The sequence below is a fragment of the Diceros bicornis genome, chromosome 22, assembly GCF_020826845.1.
Source record: "Diceros bicornis minor isolate mBicDic1 chromosome 22, mDicBic1.mat.cur, whole genome shotgun sequence".
Lineage (NCBI taxonomy): Eukaryota > Metazoa > Chordata > Mammalia > Perissodactyla > Rhinocerotidae > Diceros > Diceros bicornis.
The window spans coordinates 25,303,743-25,329,651 of NC_080761.1; the positions used below are offsets into that span (position 1 = coordinate 25,303,743).

The following is a 25,909-nucleotide window of genomic DNA, read 5'->3' on the forward strand; positions in this document are numbered from 1 at the left end:
AATATAAACAAAACTATCTCTAACAGTGGAACTTAACTTCCTGCCACATGGTTTATAGAAAATTCATCTCTCATACTCAAACAAAAGAACTGCTTTTAAAACCAGCTTCTGTATTTGCACTCTTAGTTATCTTGAGTTTGTTAAAAAATTTACGAACTTGAAGTCATTGCCATAGCTGTGAAAGCAATTTTGTAGACAGAGATCCGAGCCAAAGCAAAAGCAGGGAAATAAAGTCATTACAAAAATACCATTTCTAGTTAGTTTTCTCCTAGTTCAAATAATATACCATTTACTTGTCCTAGTACCTGTTTTTTTGTTTTTTGTGAGGAAGACCAGCCCTGAGCTAACATCCAATGGCAATCCTCCTCTTTTTTTGCTGAGGAAGACTGGCCCTGGGCTAACATCCATGCCCATCTTCCTCTACTTTATATGGGATCCCGCCACAGCATGGCTTGCCAAGCGGTGCGTCGGTGCGCGCCCAGGATCCGAACCAGCGAACCCCGGGCCACCGCAGCAGAGCGCGTGCTTAACCGCTTGCGCCACTGGGCCAGCCCCTAGTACCTGTTTTTTTTAATCTCAGTTTTCTTTTAATGAATGCTACAAGAGCATCAAATAATCCAAACAAAATGTTTCTGGTACCCTGCGATACATAATGAATGGCATGATGTAGTGGAAGGCCAGATGACCTGGAATTCAGAAGAGCTGACTTCTGGTACTGGCTGTGCAGGAACCTGCGTTATCACTTTAGAGGGGGAGAGTTTGGGCCACCACGTCCTCTTGTGAGAAGGTTGAATTAGATTTTTTTTACGTGGGGCCCTTTCGGCAGAATTATTCTATAAAAGTAGCTCTTCACCAGGCTGCCCATCAGATTCAGCTGGGGAACTTTTTTTTCCAAAATTACTGGGTTTCCTGCTGCCACCCACCACTACCCCCACAACCCAGTAGGCACACCCAGGCCGTGTTACAGGGAAATATTGTTGAAATAAACAGCCTTAGAGGAAGGCTTCTTAATCTGGGGTCCATAGCTTCATGAACAGCTTTATGTTTGGAATTGTTGTGAAAAAAAAGTGCCTGATTTTCATCAGATTCTCAAAAGAGACAGCTGACCCTCAGAAAGACTGAAATCACAGATCTACAACACCTGTTACAGACCTTGAGAAAAAGCATTGCAGCCCCAAGGAAAATCTTTTACAGAGATTTAAAATCTGCCCACCACCTTTGTGAGCCCTTCAGTTGACACTTGTTGAAAACCTTACCCTTTAAACTGCTGTTTTATCATTTTAAATGAGTATTAGTGAAATGCACATGGACTCTGGGAAAAGGTGCAAGCTGACTTTTGACACTTATACTTGGAATGAATCCTAAAGTCCACAGTTCATTTCTGGCTAAAGCATGGAGATTGGTGGGTTTTGAGAATTGAATTAGCTTTGAGTTCCTGAATGTTCAGTAATAAGCGATGGAGGGAGTTGTCGATATTGGACAGTGGCTACAGCTGTTTATTCTTCCTCCAAGCAGCAAGTCATTCGTGTCTCAGTAAAGATGTTTCAAGTCTGCTCTGTGCCCTTATCTATTCAGGTGAATTGATAGCTATGCATTCGGTGCCACCGGTGCCAACTATATGCAAATAAAGCGTGGTACTGCAACAAAGATACAGTCATGCGCTGCTTAACGACAGGGAAACGTTCTGAGAAACGTGTTGTTAGGTGATTTCGTCGTTGTTCAAACATCATAGAGTGTGCTGAAGGGGAACAAAATTTGCCACCCCAAAATGCGTCTCTTTGAGGATGGTTTTAGGCTGATTATTTTTAAGAAACAGAAGACTCAAGAAGTTTTTCTTGTTACCTCCCCCTTAACTGCCTAAAAGAATTCAGATAAAAAAAAAACCTGTCTCAGGAAGTGAGCTATCACCTTAATATAACATGAACTAAGTGTAGATGGGGAGGAACCTAGAAAAGCCTGTTTGTTGGGCTCCCCTCTGTGTTCTTCTGTCTCTGTGTGGCCAAACACTTGTTTTCCAAACAGTTTGCTCCTTTTCACTTACCTGTGCATTGCCTTCCTTCTTTTGGAAGTTCCTGACTCTCCTCTCCCCCAATATCTTCTTGAGTCTTTAGCTGAGGATGGTATTAAAGGAGAGGGCTTCAGCCATTTTGGCGAGTTACTCAATTTTCCTGGGTTTCTTCATGTATACATATTGTTAAACTTCTGGGGTTTTTTCTCCTGTTAATCTGTCTCATGTTGATTTAATTCTGGCTGTACACCTAGGTTATATGGTAGTAATCATATGGGACCTGCATTATATGTGCAGTTCATCGTTGACCAAAAGGTCATTATGCAGTGCGTGACTATAAAGTGGTCTGTACCTTAAAGAATTTGCAATCCAATTGCGAAGCCAAGACATGGATCCCAGAAATCTGAATGATAACCTATGGTGGTATACATTAGCCACCAAATAACATGCAAATAGAGAGTGCTTGAAGAGTTCAGCTGCAGTCAAGCCCTCTGAGGTCTAGGGAGGAAATGAGTTTAGGGAAGAGAGGAGGACCTGGCTATATCTGGAAGAACACCGAGCACATCTGCTTAACCTAAGTGCAGTTAAAGCAGCTTCTCAGTGTGGGTTTTCTGGGTCAAGTCTTGGGATGGTGTGTAATTAAATGTGGGTGGGGTCATGGTAAGGGAGAATCTGATTCTTAATCCACTCTAACATTTTAATTTCTGAGTACCCATTTTTAGATCCTTTCATGACAGCTGTCCAGTATGTTCCCAGGAAAATATTAAATGGCCCTGGGAATTATTAAACTGCAGCTCTGAACATTTAAGTTTTTTATCTCCAGTTTAAGTTGAATGTTTCTGTTGGTGGCCACATGCAGTGGCCTTTAGGCAGAGTTCTGAGAGGTGAGCCTAGAAACAGGAGGGGATTGTCCTTTCTCCTCCATCAGAGCTACATATTTCCCCCTAAAAGTAACATGTACTAAAAAAGAAAATGATCCTTCATGAATAATCTCTATGTCTGTTCCCCAAACCAACATGTGGGCTGAAAAGGGTGAATTCATGCTCAAGCCCTTTTCTTTATGGAAAAACTAAAAGTATTATTTCAGATCCCTTTAAATTCTTTTATACTTTGGAAAATACCTAAATGATTGAATGGCCTCCATAGTGATTCAGAAATTTCAATTTTACCTCTTCTTGACGGGTAAGCTAGATGTTCTTTAAACATTAAGTCTAGCTGAAAATGTGGCACAGTAACATGGTTAATTAGCTAGCCACACTGTTCATGGTTGTGTTTTCAGAAAGCACTTGGTGTTATAAGTAAAAAATATGGGTTAGCATGCCACAACAGTTGGAATATCTGAACAGAGCAACTTTTTTTTTTTTTTTTTTGCTGAGGAAGATTGGCCCTGGGCTAACATCCGTGCCAGTCTTCCTCTACTTTATATGTGGGACGCCTGCCACAGCATGGCTTGATGAGTGGTGCCTAGGTCCACGCCCAGGATCTGAATCTGCAAACCCTGGGCCGCCGAAATGGAGCGTGTGAACTTAACCACTACGCCACAGGGCCAGCCCCCAGAGCACCTTTTTAAATCCATTTTAATATATTTTTAAAAATCAACTTGCTAACCAATTTAGAAACACATTGCTATATACCAACTAATATCCATTCTATGGATAAATGTTACAGAGGAAACTAGAGAAGGTGAGTTCTTTAAAACTCCACCAGCTCTATTTTTCACTGAATTATTTTTTTATCAACAAGTTTGCTTTTAACATTTCTAAAGTCAAGAACGTAAGACAAGTTTTCATTTCAAGTTACTTATTTTTCATTACAGTTTGCCGTAGCTAGTATAATTATCCATATATTAAACACTAAGTGTACTTTAGAATTAGAATTAATGCTTCAAAGGTGCTCTTATTTTCCAGAACACTGTGATTTCTGTCACTTTTCGTCATCACAAAGCTGGTCAAGTTGTAAAATGAAGCTCATGCTTTCTTGGTGTTAATGGCCGTTATAAGTTTGAGTCAATGACTGAAGACTGCACAGTTGCCCACTGCTGTTCACTGACTCACCAGTGGTGCCTGTGGAAACCATTGCCACCTGGTGGGACTTTTGAGCGTCTAGGTGGGAGCACCAGAATTCTGAAGGTGTTTTGTGGTCACTCCTCTTGTTTTACCCATATTGTTTGGGTAGCATTTGCTGTTGGTCATGGACTTCTACCATTAGTGGTCCAGGGCTGTTAAGTAAACCACCAGTAATTCCTAAGAATTCACATGATGATCCAAGTTGATGGATTGAAACCAGAGTGAAGTAGAACCTGTTATTTTCAGCAGTCAAGTTTTATATTGGTTAATTTAATTCAGTGGTTCTCAATCCTGGCTGCACATTAGAATCACTTGGGGAGCTTTTAAAAACTATACTACTACTTGGGCCCACCTGCAGAGAGTTTATTGTATCCCCATTTTTTTTTTTTTTTTTTTTTTTTTGTGAGGAGATCAGCCCTGAGCTAACATCCGCCAATCCTCCTCCTTTTTTGCTGAGGAAGACGGCCCTGGGCTAACATCGGTGCCTATCTTCCTCCACTTTATATGGGACGCCGCCACAGCACGGCTTACCAAGCAGTGCGTCGGTGCGCGCCCGGGATCCGAACCAGCGAACCCCGGGCCGCCGCAGCGGAGCGCGCGCACTTAACCGCTTGCGCCACCGGGCCGGCCCCTGTATCCCCATTTTTAAAAGCCCCATCTGCAACTCAGTGATTCGAAAGGGCAGTCAGGGTTGAGACCACTGAATTTTGTTGGCCACTTTATTTTTGGCTTTCTTGGCTTCACTTTTGCTGTGTTTTATTTGAACACAGCCGTCATTTGTCAGAGTCTTAAGCCGGTGCACGTGTCATTTTATGTGTGCCCTATAACTACGATGGGTCCTTATCGAGGTCAGACAATTGTTTATGGGCCATTGAAGAGCAGCCAGAGTTTCAACACCATCTGAAAAACATTTTCTGGCAATAAAGGTGACAAATTCCCTCTGATTTCAGCGAATGAGAACTAGTTTAACGTTTAATGTTGTTCTTTGCCTTGCTAGTTAGCCTTGACAGAATCCCCGTGACTTTCAGTTGAATTACATAGGCACTTATTAAAGGTGTCCACCACTGTTCTAAGCTCTGAAGCGGACACCAAGTAAGAATGTAGCATGGAGGGACTCAGGAGCTCACATTCTCACCAAGATGACACACGTGAAACCAAGAAGACAGAGGACAGGGTATATTTTGGTCTGGATAGTAAGAGCTGCAGGACAATGAAGGGAAAAAAGAGATCCCTGTGCAATAGTATAGGAAAAAGACTGTATAGGAAATAGAATTGAGGCCTAGCCTTGAAAAGAGTATGGTTAGAATTCAACTGGTGAAGGATGCTGAAATTCCAGGCCTGTAGAACAATCTAGCAAAGTGCACAAGGGTGGGAGTAATTAAGTCACATGACCACTCTGAATAGGTAGGAGAGGGTAGAGTAGTTAAGCAGTAAAAACTCTCACAGGCAAGATGAATCTGTCCACATTCATTATGCCTGAGGGAGGGGTTGGACCTCAGTTGGAGAAGTTCTAAAAAGCCCTAGTTTATAAAACTAAGCTCTGGTGAAGAGAAATGGTTGCCTCTGGGTGTAGGCGTGGGGAGCTCCTCAGTTGATTCTTTCACAAATCTACTTGCCTCCTCAACACACACACACAATATGAATGCAGCCCTCCAAATAATATTTAATGCTCCCATGACCGGATGTGTCCCCCTAATTGGGATTATCTGGGAAAGGTGAGGGTGAGGTTGATTTACTGGGTTGTTAGAAATGTTCTGTCTCTTAATTAAGATGGTGGTTACATAGGTATATGCCTTTACCAAAACTCGTCAAACTCGACACAATTAAAATCTGTGCACTTTGGGCCGGCCCCGTGGCTTAGCGGTTGAGTGCGCGCGCTCTGCTGCTGGCGGCCCAGGTTTGGATCCTGGGCGCGCACCGACGCACCGCTTCTCCGGCCATGCTGAGGCCGCGTCCCACATACAGCAACTAGAAGGATGTGCAGCTATGACATACAACTATCTACTGGGGCTTTGGGGGAAAAAAGGAGGAGGATTGGCAATAGATGTTAGCTCAGAGCCGGTCTTCCTCAGCAAAAAGAGGAGGATTAGCATGGATGTTAGCTCAGGGCTGACCTTCCTCACGAAAAAAAAAAAAAATCTGTGCACTTTATTGTATATAAATTATACCTCAATTTACAAATTTTTTTTTTTTGGTGAGGAAGATTAGCCCTGAGCTAACATCTGTTGCCAGTCCTCCTCTTTTTGCTGAGTAAGATTGGCCCTGGGCTACCATCCCTGCCCATCTTCCTCTACTTTATATGGGATGCCTGCCACAGCATGGCTTGATGAGTGGTACGTAGGTCTGCGCCCAGGATCTGAACCTGCGAACCCCAGGCCGCCAAAGCGGAGCACGCAAACTTAACCACTACGCCACCGAGCCAGCCCTTTCACAAATTTTTTTTTTTTAATTTTATTTATTTATTTATCTTGTCCCCCAAAGCCCCAGTAGATAGTTGTATGTCATAGTTGCACATCCTTCTAGTTGCTGTACGTGGGACATGGCCTCAGCATGGCCGGAGAAGCGGTACGTCGGTGCGTGCCCGGGATCCGAACCTGGGCCGCCAGCAGCAGAGCGCACGCACTTAACCGCTAAGCCACGGGGTCGGCCCTCACAAATATTTTTTAAAGATATGTTTAAAGAGAAAGAAAGAGAACCTGTGGATTAAAAGACTTAAAAACCATAGCAACCAATGGAAATATGTGACTGGGATTCTGATTCCAATAACTTATAAAAATTTTTTTGAGAGACCATTGGAGAGATTTGAATATTCACCAAATATGCAATAATCTGAAGAAATTATCCTTTTTTAGGTTTGATAGTTTTAGCCTTATAATTATTTTTAAAGAATTCTTTGTTTTAGCAATATATAGTAAAATATTTATGGATGAAGGTGATAGGATCTCTAGCTTTTGCTTCAGAATAATCCAGTGTGAGTAGGTGGACAGAAGTATAGATGAGACCAGAGAGCTCTGATCATTGTTGAAGCTAGTGATGGAGCACAGGGATTTATTATACTGTTGTCTAATTTTGTATATGTTTAAGGTTTCAATACTAATAAAAATTGTTAATGCGTTTGCATTTTAAAAGTCATTGTTGGTTCTTGAATAGGAAAATACTTAGTGAAAGTCTTTCTCTGGGAAGACTGTTCTGGCGTTCGGAGATTAACTCCTGAAACTTTTTGGAGGTTAGCGCAGTAATTTCAGAGTAATGACGAATGAAGTTGAAGGAAGAATGAAGATAAATGCCCCACTTTGTTAACTTTGCCTAAAGTAAGTCACATTTGCAATTAGGCGGACACATCCAGTCATGTGGGCATTGAATGTTATTTGGAGGGCTGCACTCAGTATTGTGTGTGTATGTTGAGAAGGGAGGTGCATTTGTGAAGGAATCACTTGGGGAGCTCCCCAGGCCTACAGAGCTAGAGGAGGGAACATTGTGCTGTTGATTAGTGGACAGAGTACTGTTCACAGAATAGGAAATGTGGGTTCTGGTCCAGCTCTGTGGCTTCAGGCAAGTCGCTGAACCTCTGTGGCCTTCAGAATTCTTAGCTTGGATAAACGAGAATTAAAATTTAGATGATCTCTAATGCCTTACTTTGAACATTTTGCCTCCTTCCACCCTTTTTTCTCAGAATGTCATTGTTTTAAACCAGTAGTTTCCAAAGTGGGCCACTGCATCAGAGTCCCTTGTGGATGGGTCAGTGGGGGATGTCAGAAATGCCCATCACTGTGCCCCCATCCCAGCTCAACAGAGTGATTTTCTGGCAGCACCTGCCTGGGAATCTGCATTTTAACAACTATCCTAGATGATTCTTATGAACAATGAAGTTTGAAGAGAACAATTTTGGAGTCTATCATAGTACTTTTTCTTCTGATTGCCTCCAAATACAATTAGTACTTAAATTTCTTCTAAGGATCTAAGAGATTTCAGAGCTTTACTTTAAAAGAGAGAAAGCTGTGATCAAATTCTTATCACATGATATTGTGGGTAGATTTACATTTTTTATTTATATTAGTAACTTATGTTTATAATGCATGAATTAGGAAATAATAGAAACACAAAGAAGAAAAAAATTATAACAACCTATAATTCCTTATCCTTAGAAAAGCAGGGTCCAACAGGTTTGTTGTATATCCTTCTAGACTTTTTCTATCTATACATATAATTATTTACCAAAATAAAACTATAAAAATAGTATAAAATATACTATTTTATAACCTATTTTTAAAACTCACTAACACATTATGTTCATCTTTCTATGTTAATGAACGTCCACCTACATCAACATTTTTAATGGCTGCATAGAATTCCTTTGTATAAATGTGCCAGAGCTTATTTCACTAGTTTCTTCTTGGCAGGCTGTGATAGCTGCCTCTTTTTATTGTTTTACACATGGAAACAGTAAACATCCTTCTATATCTTGTTGTACATCCTTAGGATAAAATTTCTGGAAATCAAATTGCTAAGTCAGAGAATTTTTTATTCTTTTTTAGTGAGTTATTTTGAGCACAGTTAACATTCATGATAGAAAAAAATGACAAATACAGGGAAAAGTTAAAATCACCGTAGCTTCCAGATAACTTTTCTGTATAGATGTGTGTATTTTAATGTTTTAATCAGTTCATACCATACGTGGAATCTTATTATCTGCTTTTCTCATTTAACCATATATTGTAAACATCTTCCATGTCAGCCACATTGAAAATTCTGTGATATACCTATATACATCAATTGCATAATATTACTTAATACAATTTTTCTGCTTCAGTCAGTGAACAAATATTAAGTGTCTAACATATGTAAAAGCAACCTAGTAGATGTAATGAGAGAAACAAAGTTGATTAGAACTGTTTTTTGCCCTCAACATATTTACAGACTGGAGGGGAGTCTGAGGCGGTCACACGAATCATCTAGACCCTTGTGTTATGGATCCTGTAAGAGGGTCTGAAAGATGGGCTGTGCGAGTTCAAAGCAAGAGCAGTTATTTGTAGTTAGGGAGATCAGGGAAGGCTGTGAAGAGGAAGTGACGGGAGGGTTCGACCATGTGTAAGTGGGAGGAGGGAGCATCCAGTAGGAGAAGAGCATAGGCTGAGGTGTGCTGTCAGGAAAATAAGAGACCCTCACTCTCTACCCTAGGAGTGGTTCCGTCTGCTGGGATGCAGTCCCTGTCCCAAAAAGGACCACAGGCATAGTGGGAAATAAACTTGGAGAGGTAATAAGTTGGTGGCAGGTTACGGATGGTCTAGCATATCTGGCTAAGCAGTGTGGGCCACGTTTCCTGAGCGGTGGGGAGCTGTTGAGGTTTGCTCAGGTTTTGTTTTAGCTGGAGTAATGACGGGATTTGAGCTAAGTGGGACTGTTACTCTGCAGCAGTGTGCAAGAGGGGGAGGATGAAGGAAGCGGGACACTTCGGATGCTACGGTGGTGGCCCAGACGAAGGCTGAGTGGCGGCAGCCAGAACAGAGAGAAAAGAAGAGGCACTGTGGGGTTAGGATGACAAGCCTTGGCAGATCCAGATGTGGCAATAAAAAGAAAGATTGAGTCAGGAGGCCTTGAGGGTTTGAGTTTGGGTGGCTTGGATAGTGGTACCATTTATGTGAAAAGAAAACACAGGGAAAGCACTTGAGAAAATGATGGGTTGCAAGAATCTTTTTTTTTTTTTTTTTTTTTAAACTGTGTAGCCCATTCTGTTTGATCCTAGCATCACAGACTTCTACACCCTTCTCCCTCCTGACAGGAAATAATTTGGAATACACCTGTAAGTGTGGAGGCCTTCAGTCAGGAGGACCCTTAAGCACCCAGACATCCCAGCATGAGCGAGAGGCGGGAACTGCAGAAGGGAGGCCCATCGGCAGCCAGGACCCCTTCCCCACTCAGGAGGGCACGCTGTCTCCCGTGAACCTGACAGACGACCAGATCGCCGCTGGCCTCGACGGTAACCCTCCTCACTCACAGTCCTCCTCAGCATCAGGGTTCTAGGGCCAGCCTTGCCACATTCCAATCTAATGTCAGTGTGCCTTATAAACTGACCTGGAAGAACAATTATCTAACTGTTAGGAAGGTAGGCCTCGAATATCTTTAAACTAAGATTACTGAAGCAAGAGCTGTGCAGTCCCCTTCAGAAAACTCACCTGATTTTGTGAATTATGAAATATTTTAAATAGCATTTTACTCTTTCACAGTCTGCCAGGCATAAATTTTTTCCAGGTTATCTCAACTGAAGAAAAAGAAGAACAGTCCCTATTTTAGTGCCTAAATGGTTTTTGAGGATCAAATGAGACACAACATCGCTTTCTAAACAGTAAAGCCAGATATAAATGCTGGTTGTCACTGCTTTTGTTATGTCTGGAAGTACTAATGGAGATTTTTTCCACTTAAAGAACCTTATTAATGGAACTTTGAATTATTTTCTTTGCATGCACACAATTTTCCAATGGATTTTGTGCAAGTTTCTCATTTATACGTGCCAAGATCTATATTTACATGAATGAGGAAAAAAAATAAATGTACGCAAAGAAAGATTACCTATTCACTTAACTTGTAAGGGTATGAGTTATGTTAATTTTTATCACCTTGATTCACTTTTTTGCAGTATGTACAAATAATGAAAGTACGCTGAAGTCCATCATGAAGAAGAAAGATGGTAATAAAGATTCAAACGGAGCGAAAAAGAATCTTCAGTTTGTTGGCATTAATGGAGGGTAAGGAAAGATGGTGGTACTATCATTTATACCTGGTCTGTCTGTCTCCCTTGCCTCCTGCATACTCAAGTCATATTTAAAGGTGCCTAGTCTGGGATGCTGCCACATCTTGGTGATGGAAGATTCCCTCCTCAGAAAGGTGCCTTTGGGCTTCTCTTCTCTCCTCTTCTTGCTGTCTTTAAGGATATGTCACTCTTAAAAGGATACCTGATGAAGCTGGGCGATTTACATCTTCTCACCTCTGATCTGAAAAGAATAGTCTTCAACAAAAGCAGCAGGCAGCAGGTTTCCCGCACTGTTGGACAACTTGTACTTCCCTGTATCAGAACGCAGAAACCCACAGAAAGAGACTGAGAGCCTCACCCCATGGGCCAGTGATAGTCATCCACTGCTTCAAAATGGGTGGTTTTGCTTAGCTCTCCATGTTTACAAACAAAATTATAGGGCCTTTCACCTGAAGAGTACCCTAGCCATGCCCTCAGTGCTTTGCTTTCTAAATGAATGTTGATTAGTTGTTTAATCCGTCTCTTCTAACTGGCCCACGTAAATAGTTAAGTCTGTTTATCCTCCTACAATTGAATCAAAGCAATTAATCTATTAATTGACACACAACCTGGACAAGAATGCAATAGTGCAAAATTAGTTGAAATCATATTTATAGTAAAGTGTACCATAAACATTTAACTTAATGGTGCCTATTTTCCAAATCTTTAAAGTTTTGTTAGGTGCTGTGGCCCAGGGTTTGGAGGACATGTACCAGAGGAACTATCGGTTACTTACATAATCTGTTCACCTTGACACTGGGAGAATTAATGAAGCAAAATAGTGGGCCGGCCCCGTGGCTTAGTGGTTAAGTGCGCGTGCTCCGCTGCTGGCGGCCCGGGTTCAGATCCCGGGCGCGCACCAACGCACCGCTTCTCCTGCCAGCTGAGGCCGCGTCCCACATACAGCAACTAGTAGGATGTGCAGCTATGACATACAACTATCTACTGGGGCTTTGGGGGGAAAAATAAATAAATAAAATCTTTAAAAAAAAAAAAAATGAAGCAAAATAGGAAGAATGAAAGGGGAAGAAAAAAAAAGGAAGGGAAAAAATGAACAGCTGCAGACCTGGTTTCTGTAAAATAAGTTTCCTTTGATTTATACTAAGCCAGAGGTGCGCTATATATATATATATATATATATTTTTTTTTTTTTCCTTTTCCCTACAAGTGGTATATGACACCAGTTGGCAACCCAGGTTATCCCTTTTAAGTTAGAACCCATTCAAAACCACCAGGCTTACCAGGCTTTTTTAAATAGACCTTACTTTGACCTTCTAAGTGCAAGATCTAAAACCACTGGTGAAATTTCTGGAGTCAGTTAGCAGCTTTCCCTTCATAAAAATTTCTATCACTGGGTCTCTCTGGGCACACCTTGCATCTCCTGAACTCCCAATTGCCACCTAGGTATGAAACAACTTCAAGTGATGATTCCAGCTCAGATGAAAGCTCTTCTTCAGAGTCAGATGACGAGTGTGATGTCATTGAGTCTCCTCCTGAGGAAGAGGAGGAGGAAGAGGAGGACGAAGACACTCGGGCAGTGGCGGAAGGGCACCATGCAGTTAATGTTGAAGGTTTCAAGTCTGCCAGGGTGGAAGATGAAATGCAGGTTCAAGAATGTGAACCTGAGAAGGTGGAAATCAGAGAGAGGTGTGGTACATTCCCCTTCCCTCCCTTTACCCCTCCCACATTTAATGTACTTTGGCAGTAGAATTGGCCCGTTAGGAGATTTTGCAGTTGTATCGAATTGTTTGGTCTTTCCAATCTCCAAAGGAAAGCTGAGCTTTATCTGTTCCTCAGGTACGTCCATCTTGCCGTGATAGTAATAAATACAAGGGCAGAAGGTGATAAGTCCTAGATCTCTTACGGTAACAGACAGAATGGCTTGATACCTTGTCTCCTTTGTTTTTTTTTTTTTAGCTGTATTTGCTATCTAATTTTATATATGGAGCCGCCATACACAAAACTAAGTACCACTAAAGTTTCCATTGTCTGAACACCCTGTGACCGGCACATTTCTCTTAAGGTTTCAGATTTTATCTGTAGCCATTTATCTTGATACGGGTGTCAGTACAGTTATTACAGGATCATTGTGTGTGAGAAGAATAGTTTTTTGGCTTCAACCAAAAATTACGTTTACTGTAAAGATGGTGTAATCAGTCACACGTCATATTTTGTTGCTCACTGAGTGATTAGGAACACCACAAGAATGGATTTGGGAATATCATAAAGAGCAGCTGAAATATCAAATAAACACTCTAGTTGGCTGAAACCTGTACCTAAAAATGTAGTAAATTTTATAAAGACCATTAGCAAATGTGGAGTCAATGCTTATAAAACAGGAGAGAATAGAACAGATGGAAATTTCAGTATGGTTTTTCACTCTGTGAAGTATAAAAAGAACATTTCAGAAAACTTACGCCTATTTAACTCGGCAAGTGAAAGTTTAACTGCATTAACACAAGGTAAGTGTTTTTAGTTTACATTTCCAATTATTTTCAAATGGCTCAATCTCTTGTCATCTGGTTTTTTATAACAGCTTTATTGAGATATAATTTATACACCATTTATCATCTGATTTTTAATTTTGTGTTTTCATGTGGGTTAAACAAACACCTCCTGAGTCGCCAAATGTGAGTTCAGATGTGTGGTTTACTGAGCAGCATAATGGATATGTGGTAATTCAGACCTTTTCAACCCCGTAAGAGTAAAAATATTTTTATGAACTTAGAACAAAAGGAGTGAAAAATCTCCATGTGTTATTCTATAGTGTCATAAAGGCCAAACTGGTGAAGCCAAGAGCCTCCCCTCCTGAAAAGACCCACGCTCTGGCTAGAGGCGTTGGCTCTGTATGGTAGCATCCATCCTTGGATGCCCAGACTACCTCCAGGCCAGCACCTTGCACCACCAGAGCCTACTGAGGCCAGCTTGGAGCCTCTTGTCTTTTAGAGGCTTATAAAGTTTGAGATAAAAAGACCTTCTCTTTTGTGGCCAATCATGAGCTCTCTTTCTTTTATTTTTTCCCCTTTTAGGTATGAATTAAGTGAAAAGATGTTGTCTGCATGCAACTTACTGAAAAATAATATAAATGATCCTAAAGCTTTGACCAGCAAGGATATGGTGAGTCTGACCTACAGACATGGTCCCCAGTCTTACCAAGTCCCCGAGTGGACACCATTGACGAGACATCCCTAGTCTGTCCCAGAGCTGCATGCCTTTCTCCCAAACTATTTCTAGCATGTGTGGCCAGAGTGAGCATGGTGCTGCTCTGCTTACTGGATCACACCGTGAACGTTTCCTTCAGGCCCTACTTCGGATGCCTTTCCCTAACCTGTAGTTTTCTTGGGGGTGGAGCATCTGCAAGGCACATACTTGCACATGGAAGAGAGGGCTAATTGCAGTCAGATGTCGTCTTTCTACAAGTTCTGCTTCTGCTTACAGAACCTTGTGATCCAGGGAACAGAATCCCAGAATTTTTTTTTAAGTTAGCACATGTTTTTCAAAGAAACCTATCTGGGCCAAGGTCAGCATTCCTTTCAATTATGAAACTGCATATTATGTTCTGATGTGGAATGCAGGCGGCCACTATTTTTAAACATAGAAATAACTGCACTTGTCATCCTCTCACAGTTTGAGAGATTCAGAAGCAGACGGCAAAGAGGTTGATGGTTGCCTTAGTGAGCGTGAATGGCACAACATAGAACAAATGTTTCTATGGCGATGGTGAATCTGATGTCACTGCCAAGTGTGTCACTCTCTCATGCATTGGTGAAGTTTTGGTGTGCAGCTTCTTTCGTAGGTCAGACCAACCCTCTGGTTGACAGCCCTATTCAGTGCATTGAGAAAATGTAGCATCTCATGTTATTTTAGACAGTAATGTGCATTTGAATCTTCGCATATTAGTGGTAGACTTAATGTGAAGTTTTATGCTGAATAACAACTTAGCAGCTAGTGAGAAAGTTGATTTTTAAGTGTCACACATTATAGAATTACGAAACCAAAATGTTAGGACTGGAAGGAACTTAAGAAATTATGTAACACTGGACAGGTGAAGTTTTCCTCTCATACAAGAAACACAATCTGAAGAAGAATTGGTGATGGCTGTGACAGGCATGAGAAGTGTGTGGGCGCACAGGCCCATGAGGCCACTCTATTCTGGTCCATCCTGCTTTAACTGAGGCCCTAAAGATTACAAGTCTTGTCTAGAGTGGCAAGTTAGCGCTGGGACTAGATTATACCTATCTTGAGTACTGGTCCATGTTTTGTTTATCCCAACTAAATCATATTTCCTTATTATATGGCATCTTTTTTTTTTAATTATGGCATCTTCTCATATTTGTTTATATTGCTATAGAAACCTAAATTTATCAGAGCCAGCTGAGTCTTGACACTCAATTAGTGTCCTGAAAAAGGAGCATGGCAGTGATGTTTACAGAAGGAAATACTAAATAAAATTCCTGGCCTAGGGAGAATGTAGAACTCCATGTTGAACTCCATCAGTATAAACTAAATGCCTGTCTATATCTTGGTCACACATAGTAAAACCATGAAATGCTGCTGCAGTGTTAATATTTCCCACTAGGTTTAACCTGAACTTAAAACTGGTGCTTTCAGACCCCAGATTTTATATCCATAATATACCTTTTCTTGTACTATTCTCAAAATACTAGGTTATGTGGTCTTCAGAGAGGACTTAACATTTCTGCGGCCCTGAACTGCCAAGCGTGTCGTCAGGCACATGCTCCGGGATCAGTACATTTTTTGTTAATTGAATATTCATTCAGTGAAAAAGTGTTTAAAGTATTGTGCTGTGAAAAGTAGTGGACATGTGAATGATCACAATGCCAGCAGGATATAATGGATACTGCATATTTAGCAGTAACAGAGTTAAGACACCCAGATGACATAATTTCCCTTCCTTCTGTGAGGATTCCAGAGAAATAGAATTCTGAATATGTAAAAGAGTGAGCAGAAGTAAAGAAAAAATTAGATGAATTCTTTCCTGGCCTAGACCCTTTTCATCAGGTGACCCAAAATATGACTGAATTGACTAAAACTTGAATAATCAGTAGCAGCAAGATAGAGATGGAAACTCTACAATTCAAGCCCCACCTTTTCTATGGAAAGAGGACGACTTAGGTTCTGTTGGTTTTGACATAGGCTTTCCTTCTTTCTTTGACTTATTTTTAAACTTTTAAAGAGTAAGCAAAGTACAAATGAATGGTAAATTCATATAAAAGAGAGCTCATGAAAAAAGTCTTGTAGTTATCCCCATCACCGGCACTGGCTGTGCCCAGTCTACCCTGAACTTCATGTGGTCCGAGTTTGACTTGATCATCCATGAAACAAATGCTGTGTTCCTGTGTCCACAGCCTAAGGGAAGGCAAGTGGGGCTAATGACAGATACAGCTGATCCTAATGACAAATGTCATTAGTTTCAGCCCTGCTTTTATTCCCTTTCCCTCGTTAGACATTTGTATTTGGGATTGGAGTGGGAATTGAGTAGCCTACCCGTTTATGGTCTCCCAGCCTAGTGCTGTGGAGATGTGGAAAGAGCTGAGGCTGGTCTGGATTGGAAGGAAGCAGCATAATTAAGTATGGGTTAAGTCATTTATTCTGTCTTGATTACTATGAAAATCATTTGCAAGGCCAGCTAACTATATATTATTAATAGTTCAATAATAAATGGAGCCAGGCCTGTTTTACGTGTATTGCCTCATTTGTCTTCATCACAAACACTGTGAAGGAAAGGTATTTTTATTATCCCCATTTTGCAGATGAGGAAACTGAGGCACAGAATGACTATCTTCCCCAGGAACACACAGCTCTTAAATAGCAGAGCCAGAATTTGAACCTCAGTAGCATAGCTCTTGCGCAGTGCTATCTGGCCTCTTTTATAAAAGTTAGAATATGTATGTGGTTTAAAATCAGGAGGGATGTTTCAGTTGGGAGTTTGAAGCTTCTCTGAGGGCTCTGGGTTTCATTAGTTGTTTTTTGAGAGTGAATTCTAACTGCATACACTTTGACTATAAAAGGCCTGGTTTCTTGGGCTTCCAGTTAGGACTCAGAAAGGTCTATTAATAGAAGAACTAATGCCGTTCGCTCTGTGTCTTGGCAGAGGTTCTGTCTGAACACCCTCCAGCACGAGTGGTTCCGCGTGTCTAGTCAGAAGTCAGCCATTCCGGCCATGGTGGGGGACTACATAGCAGCTTTTGAGGCCATCTCCCCGGACGTCCTCCGTCACATCATCAACATGGCGGACGGCAACGGCAACACGGCCCTGCATTACAGCGTGTCCCACTCCAACTTTGAGATCGTGAAGCTGCTCTTGGACGCGGGTATGTTGGCTATCTCGGTCTCTTGTCTCACAGTGCTTGGGTCGTGACTCATCTCAAAGAAGCCGGTTGAGCCGCTCTACAGTTCTGTGACCATCCTAAAGTCCTTTTCGTTGCTCTTCTTTTTTTTTTTTTTTGTGAGGAGATCAGCCCTCTGCTAATATCTGCCAATCGTCCTCTTTTTTTGCCGAGGAAGAGTGGCCCTGGGCTAACATCCGTGCCCATTTTCCTCCACTTTATATGGGACCCCGCCACAGCATGGCTTGCCAAGCAGTGAGTCGGTGCGCGCCTGGGATCCGAACCTGCGAACCCCAGGCCAACGCAGCGGAGCGTACGCACCCAACCGCTTGCACCACCGGGCCAGCCCCTCGTTGCTCTTCTACATGACGTGGCAAGAATATCGTTCTTGAATCATTCATGGGAGGCTTGAGGTTTCAACAGAACTAGATGACGTGGATTCCAGATCTGTTTTGAAAGGTGGTTTTGAGAATATTCTTGCTGCAGTTCAGCTGCATTCAAGCAAGGTATATCCTTGGTGATGAAGATGACTCAGGTTCCCTCCTGAGCTGAATCACCCAGGCCTGGTGCATTCACTCTCAGGAGGCAGAATGCTACTCACAGGGCCAGAGTCACAGCTTTTGTGTTTGTGGGCTGCTGGATTTGTCCTTGCTCCATGACCCCCATCCAGCTGTCTTGCAGAGGTGTGCGGTTAATCAAGATGGGGACCGAGCAAAGTCCCTGTAATAGCTTATGGTGGAATCATGACCATTCCTGGCACAATACACTCTGTTACTGTGGAATCATAGAGCAGAGAAAGTGCTCTTCTTACATCTGAACCATAGTAATGAGAACAGTGAAAATTCTTGTTTATAATTGGAACTTACCATCCCAGAATATAGCCAATGGATGTATTAAACATGAAGTGAGGGGGACCTACATAGAAAGTGCCCTTGAGAAATAGTGAGCTTTCTACTTTTTGTTCAAATGGAGCCAGCCCAGTGGTACATACAGTTTCCAAATCCCTTCTATTTATTTATTTATTTATTTTTATTTATTTATTTTTTGTGTGTGTGAGGAAGACCAGCCCTGAGCTAACATCTGATACCAATCCTCCTCTTTTTTGCTGAGGAAGACTGGCCCTGGGCTAACATCCATGCCCATCTTCCTCTACTTTATATGGGACGCCGCCACAGCATGCCTTGCCAAGCGGTGTGTCAGTGCGCGCCCAGGATCTGAACTGGCGAACCCCAGGCCGCCGCAGTGGAGCACGCGCACTTAACCACTTGCGCCACCGGGCCAGCCCTCCTATTTATTTTTGAAGGACATATTTTTACTTCTAGTGTGCAAGCGATAGAGAATTCACAGTACCTGAGTCTAATTCATGAGAACACCACGTGAGCATCTGGTTTAGAATATGCAGCTAAATTGTCCACTTGTCCCATACTGCTTCTTCAGCCAACTGTCCAAGTTTTTCTACTCTGTTTTGGGGATATTGGATTAATGCAGAGAAGAAACCAAGCAGATTTATCCTTTTTTCTCTTCTAAGTTTGTTTATTCCCAGTTTAGGGGCCATGTTAGGATAAAACTGCTTCCATCTTACAGGAGGGAATTCCAAGCCTCCCTCCCTTCAGACTTTCCGGATTATAAACAGAGCTGGTGCTGCTGTCAGCCCAAGTGATTGTTTAAACAGAGAAGTAGGTAATATCCAGGAAAGCTAAAAAAAAAAGATTTCTGGATTACTCCTGAAAGTAACAATTTAATCTTCCCTGGGAAAATTTGCATGGATAAGATATTTTGGTTAATTAAATGATTTTAATTCCATTGTTGGATGGTTTTGGTTAATCACTTTTCTGGAGTTACTTAACTTTTTACTGCTCACCATTATAGGCTGAGTTTGTGGCTCCATAAAGTGTGTTTGTGAATCTAGGATACGGCAGCATCTATGCAGAACTGAACATCAGAGATGCTGAGGAGCCTCAAAGAGCACGTCTGCTCCTCTGCTTCTCCATCACACGCTTTTTCTTTTCTTTTTCCTTTTCTACATTAAAAAACATGGACTATTGTGGGTCCGGCCCCCTGGCATAGCGGTTAAGTTCACATGCTCCGCTTCGGCAGCCCAGGGTTTGCAGGTTCAGATCCCAGGCGCGGACCTATGCACCACTGATCAAGCCATGCTGTGGCAGGCATCCCACATGAAGTAGAGGAAGATGGGCACGGATGTTAGCCCAGGGCCAATCTTCCACAGTAAAAAGAGGAAGATTGGCAGCAGATGTTAGCTCAGGGCTAATCTTCCTCATAAAAAAAAAGAAAAGAAAAAAACATGCACTATTGTAAAGGCCATTATGTCCCTAGTATGTGGTTGCTTTAGAACTCAAGGAAAGTTTTCATGATATTTTCTTTTCTCGCTCCTTATGATGGAAACATCCTAAACATTTTAACTATATTTGGTCACACATAAAGCTTCTTTCCTGCGCTCTCATTCCTTTCATTTTATTAGAAAGTGCTGAAGGAATTTTAAAATGCCTAGAGGATCATTTAGCCCCTAAAGACTCCTTAAGAATTATAGGAATGGGACAAGTCTGGTTTATTGGGTCTGTTAGTCCCTGGCAGTTTCTTAGCAGACTGACTGCATCTGCTCTCAGACCACGATTCCTCGAGCTGGGTGTCATGTGATGGGGATTCTGCTTCTGAGGGCCCCGAACAAGTCAGAGGAGCAAACTTGGGCTCAGAACGAGTAGTGGTTTCTCAGTGGGTGACCCCATAGTCAGTGTTCCATACACAAGCCTTTACAAATCCTTCTTTCATTGGTAGCTCTCACTGCCTTCTTCACTCCAAAGCAATGATTTCCTCAACACAGATTAATGTGTTGATCCCGTGTTATTGTTCATTCTTCAAAGCAACCGTTACTCAGAACAACCTCCCAGACCCCCAAGCTGTTGCACTTAAACCACCAATTGCAAACAGGAGGTGCCGTGAAAGCTTACTGTCGCTTCTGTTGCTTCTGGGCTCATGAAATAGAAAAAAATTTTTTTTCTTGTGTTTGCTATGAAAACATCTCTCACATTTCCTTCCAAGTCACCTGGGACTTGGAGCACCTGAGGCCAGCTCCCTGGGCTCTTCCAAACACCATACCTTGAGGTCACAGGGACAACCGCTGCCATGAGGAGATGGCTTCTCCCTAAAGATATTTATGTCTTTGCAGACGTGTGTAACGTAGATCACCAGAACAAGGCAGGCTACACCCCCATCATGCTGGCAGCCCTTGCTGCTGTGGAAGCGGAGAAAGACATGCGGGTCGTAGAAGAACTCTTTGGCTGCGGAGACGTCAACGCCAAAGCCAGCCAGGTGAGCGCACTCGATTCCTGGGCTCATGCTGACGCAGCTCTGACCTGCACAGGTGCCCACGCCACACTTCCTGCCCCTGAGCACTCACTCGCTGGCCCAGCCCCAAGTCCGTGCGGCTGCTTGGTGGTCCTTGATGACCAAACGCACCAATGAAACACTGGCTTAAACTTCACGCTGGAAACTTCTCTCTCCTTTGCCTTGCATCGCCTCTGTTTGGAGCAGCGTGCACATAAACTGTGAGTCAGAGTGCATGTAAGTGACTGGACTCCCCACCATCTACCCTGTGACTCTTGCTTCCTGACTGTCTCCGGATTGTATTGTCTTCCTGCCAGGCACCGAGTGCCCCTAGTCCAGATATGTTCACAGTGTGACTTTTAACTATCTTGTGAGCTTTCCAGCTCCTTGCTATAATGCGACAGATCCTCCAAGCTAAAGGGAAAAGTTGACTCATTACTTGACGATCTTAGCTCATAGCTCATGAGAAACTGGTTTCTCCCTGCCTGCCGCCACCCAGCCCTAAATAACTCCACATCCACTTTTTCCCCTCTATCATCACACTCGCTCTTCCCCTGCCCCCCAGCACAGCCCCACTACAGGCCACACCCCGCCAGCCCAGTACTTCCTCTTGAGTCCCCTGTCATTTCTTTCCACAGGCGGGACAGACGGCCCTCATGCTGGCCGTCAGTCACGGGCGGATAGACATGGTGAAGGGCCTACTGGCTTGTGGGGCTGACGTCAACGTCCAGGACGACGAGGGCTCCACCGCCCTGATGTGTGCCAGCGAGCACGGGCATGTGGAGATCGTCAAGCTGCTGCTGGCCCAGCCAGGCTGCAACGGCCACCTGGAGGACAACGTAAGCTGTCTCTCTGGGGCCTCCCTGCGGGGGCCTGGAGGGACACGGAGGAACCTCTGTGAGGGCTGCTTGGCCAAGGGGAGAGAGCAAATCCTCCTTGATTCTCCTTGGGGATCGTGTTATCATCCAGGCCACCTCCCTTCACGGGCCAGCCTGGCAGCATTTACTGTGTGTGAAGTAATATTCCCATTAACTAAAGCCCCAGGCAGAAAGATAAATAGGCCTCACCCCAAAATTCATCCAGGGACGAAGGTGATGGGCGTGTACGAGAACCGTACATTTAAGTCCATGCAATTTAATGGAAACCAAACATTTAACTAGAAAGTTTTCTTTCCCACATTTAGTGTTTCCGCTCGTATTTCCATAAGATACACTTCTGCAAACCAGCAGGATTCTGTGCTTACAAGGGGAATAAACAGGTTTGCAATACAGAATCAGATTCACTGCAGGTGACTTTCCAGTCCACTAAGAAGAAAGGACCAGGTCCCCAGTCCATTTGGAAATCTGGATTATTAGTCGTTACAAGCTGGGGTCATTGGGTGACCAGAACTAGTTAATATTACAGTGAATCACCTTCCCACCCCAATGAACGGAAGGCAGGTGTCCCCTTCACTCAGGCCCATCAGAGTGAGTAACTTGTGACATTTCGTTGGCGAGGGGATCCAGGCTCTCTCGGCTTCTTGAAGCACGTGTTCCCACTCCTGCTGTGACTGTTCCCAGCGTCATCACTCTAATCTCTTCTCCCAGTTCCCAAGCTGTCCCCATTCCCAGATAACCCCTTGACCGGGGAACATCCTAAGGAAAACTGCTTCTTCCGGATGTCTCCAGGCCAAAGGGAGGAGGGCTGACAGGCAAGGCACAGGAACTAGCATTTGGATGGTGACGTGGTTCAAAGGTCCAGAGGTCACAGAGGTCAGGCTGAGTTGGTTCTGTTTTTGAAAGTTTATCTCTGTGGAGCACAGGTTTGGACCAGAACTTCCTTCAGCTCAAAACACTAAAAAGTTAGAGGGGAAACATCCTCTTTTACACTAAACTTCAGATCCTGGTGGGCCCACACCAGCAGGCAGAGCCAGGCAGCGCAGGGATTGACTGGACGGGGCCTGCCTGGCTTCCGCAGCTGCGGTGAACTCCACAGGGCGCAGGAGCTGCGGTTGTACCAGATTCCCTTACCTTCCGCTGGAGCTGGAGCCCAGGGAGAGTTTCCAATTTACCGTTTCTTAAGAACAGTTTGTGTCTCAGGTTCTTTGTTTATTTGCTTTTACTTCTACTCTCAGCAAAGAACAGCTTGTAGATATAGTCGTAAGAGGCCAGAGAGCCACAGTGACGTCCAGAAATCCTAGTCGCCTCGGCTAATTGTCTACTGCCTTATCCCAGGAGGGCATCCAGCTGGCCTTTGGAAGAATGCAGCTCCCAGAATTCACAGAGTGGGAGGGAAGGACCCTAAGGTTCAAACCACATGCGAATTGTTTCCTGCTGGGAGTGACCGGAAGGGAATCCTATTCCAAGACTAGACAGAAAATAAGTTGGGCAGTTTTTTGCCTTGATGCTCCTTTACGTCCATCTAAGTCCCTGCAATTTAATGGAAACCAAACATTTAACTGAAAACTTTTCTTTCCCACATTCAGTGTTTCCTCTCGTATTTCCTTTCCCACATTCAGTGTTTCCTCTCGTATTTCCATAAGATACATTTCTGCAAACCAGCAGGATTCCATGCTTACATGTAGATGTTACTCACAGCATGCTGCAGGGGTGGTTCGGGCTGTAGAATCAGCTCCCTCGCCAAGAGGAAAGTTAAGAGATCTTTGGCACATTGCAGGGCATCAGGTCCTTGCCTGCTCGTTTGTAATTTAAGGAAAAAAGAAACGAAATTATGTTTCTACCCGCATCTGCTTCCCCTGCCCCCTGCTGGTGGCAGAATGGTTGCTAGGCGTTCTTCCTGGGCAGCCTGAGTTTGTTGAGGATCCGTGGGGTGCAGACCTACACACTAACCACGTGAGGCAGAGACAAAGGGAACGTGTGATGCTCCTCTTGACTGTGATGTCCTTAGCGTGGGGGCTGTGCCTCATTCATCCTTGTATCCTTAGCACCTAGAGATCCAGAAAAGCTTCCTTTTCTGGACTGAGCAAATGGCTGCACTTGGGGAACTTTATCCATTGCTGGAGGATATTTTGTTTTGTTACCTTTTGGCTGTCTGGGAGTTTAGGAAGCCCAACCTGGCTTGTTCTTTTCATCTTGTCTTAAGGATGGCAGCACGGCGCTCTCGATAGCCCTGGAAGCAGGACACAAGGACATTGCCGTTCTTCTCTATGCCCACGTCAACTTCGCTAAAGCCCAGTCTCCGGTCAGTGCTGTGCGTTTGGCGTTTGCAAACAGGCTGACATCCACCAGCCTGGTGGGCCCCTTTCCTCGGGAAGTTGACAGGAGACGCAGGTTTTGCAATGATTCTGAAAATGGAAGTTGTAGTCTGGAACTTAAGAGTTCATCATGTTTGCCCCTCCCGGAAGGCCAGGAGTGCTAACGGTTAGCACAGCAGAGGCTGGATTCCTGCTTGTCCTCAGGAGACAGATGCTCTCACACCCTCACATGAAGGGTTTATTCTGGGCAGAATTATCCAAATGGCACATCCTGAGCCCATGAATACACATGGCCACGATCCTGGCATTTTTCCTAAAGCAGACGGTGAGCAGCAGCCTATGGTCCCCGAGTCCCCTCTTAGTGGGAAGTTGACTTCCCATGGCACTGCTGAGCCCACCTGGCTCCAGAGCTGCTCCCACTGGTGGGCCTGTGTCCTCTGTTCCAGCTCTCCTCACTCTGGCTCATGGGTGGTTGTCAGCTGTGGTGGACAGAGTTCCTATGTCACAGAGGACGCATTTGCCTGAGGTCACTTATTAACCCCCAGTTTTTTTCCTTTCCTGGTCTCTAGGGCACCCCTAGGCTTGGAAGGAAGACATCTCCTGGTCCCACCCATCGAGGTTCATTTGACTGATTTTATGCAAATAGCCCTCCATTTACATGCCACCATTAAGCTGCTAATTGTTCTTGTCGGGGTGACAAATACTGAATGTATATGTGTTATGCCTGAGCTCACCAGCAGACAGAACGCAGAAAGCCAAGGGCTGAAGGCTGGAGCTGTCGCAGTGGAAGCTGTGCCAGCAGGAAATTGCCAGCCGGGCACACACCACCTCCCTTCTGGCCCTCTGCCCTCTGTGCAGGGCACACGTTACCCCGTCTCTGTAGCTGTTGAGCCTCTGCTCCGTTACGTACAGTTGTAGGAAACTGTAACCTGACCCAAGTGGGCAACTTCTCTTTCTTCTCTCCACCCTCCACCACTGCTGAGAAGCGTCAGGTTCCCATTTGAGTGGTGTTTTTAAAATTTTCCACAAGTATTTATATTTACCAAATGCGTAACCGTTGGAAAGCTCTTCGAAAATTCCATTTCCAGGATGGTTTTGTTGATTTTTCTTTTGTCTTTATTATTTTGAAGTAAGGAAGTTGAGATGACTTTGATCATCAGTAACTTGGGCTTGGGCTGGTAGGTTTCTGGTTTAAAAATAAAAGATGGAACTCTCAAAAAGTCTAAAACTTAGAAAAGGAAATCTTTTCAGTTGCTTTTATCTAGGTGGATGTATTATATGACTTTTTATATAAAAGGTATCTATAAAAAATTGACACAGTATTTTCGACTTTTATATTCCATAGTGATGAAAGACGTAAAGAACTACATGTAACATTACCATATATTTTTATTAATAATTGCACTACTCTGTGTCTAATGATAAAGGTTGAATTGTTAGAGGAATTGGCTATATATTTGCCTCTAGAGAAACATAGTGTAGTTCTCCACATATTTATGGATTTCTTTATACCATGTCACATTTACTTTGGTCTTATATGTATTTAAATGTTTGAAGTGCCTTAGACTCTTGCCATATTTTCAAAATAAAATTTCATTAAGCTCTTTTGCTTGTCCCTGCTTCATCTCTGACAGCTGTCGGCCCCAATCCTATTGACTTAGAGCAGCGGCAGCAAGAGCTGACAGATGGATGATTGCACAGGGAGGGTGGGTGCTCGGTCCGCTGGTCTTGCACTCCGACAAGAGAAGACATCTTCCGAGAGCGCGTCTCCATTTCCACAGCTCTGCTCATTAATCAGGTTGCACATCATGGGTCTGAAATTTAAGACCTTGTTAGGCTGGGGCCAGCACAGTGGCCTAGTGGTTAAGATGCGCATTCTACTTTGGCGGCCCAGCGTTCACTGGTTCGGATCCCAGGCGCGGACCTACGCACTACTCATCAAGCCATGCTGTGGTGGCGTCTCACATACAAGATAGAGGAAGATGGGCTCGGATGTTAGCTCAGGGCTAACCTTCCTCAGCAAAAAGAGGAGGGTTGGCAACGGATATTAGCTCAAGGTCAATCTTCCTCACCAAAAAAAAAAAAAAAAAGACCTTATTAGGCAAACAGTTCATCAGACAGGTAATCTCCGAGGGGAGCTGATGAGTTAACTCTTCTCGGGTG

The 25,909-nt window shown here is 43.5% G+C and overlaps 1 protein-coding gene across 5 annotated transcripts in view; it reads left to right on the forward strand.

Moving 5' to 3' along the window:
- Positions 1-25,351, forward strand: part of KANK1 (KN motif and ankyrin repeat domains 1) — a 200,160-nt gene extending 174,809 nt beyond the window's left edge. For all 5 annotated transcript variants that reach the window (XM_058565716.1, XM_058565713.1, XM_058565714.1 and 2 more), the window contains 9 exons: positions 9,854-10,051; positions 10,709-10,817; positions 12,266-12,508; positions 13,891-13,978; positions 16,977-17,196; positions 20,396-20,538; positions 21,192-21,392; positions 23,635-23,733; positions 24,316-25,351. In XM_058565716.1, coding sequence (XP_058421699.1) covers positions 9,854-10,051; positions 10,709-10,817; positions 12,266-12,508; positions 13,891-13,978; positions 16,977-17,196; positions 20,396-20,538; positions 21,192-21,392; positions 23,635-23,733; positions 24,316-24,378 — 1,364 coding nt within the window. In that variant the 3' untranslated portion in view covers positions 24,379-25,351. The remainder of the gene's footprint in view (positions 1-9,853; positions 10,052-10,708; positions 10,818-12,265; positions 12,509-13,890; positions 13,979-16,976; positions 17,197-20,395; positions 20,539-21,191; positions 21,393-23,634; positions 23,734-24,315) is intronic.
- The last annotated feature ends 558 nt before the right edge of the window (positions 25,352-25,909 follow it).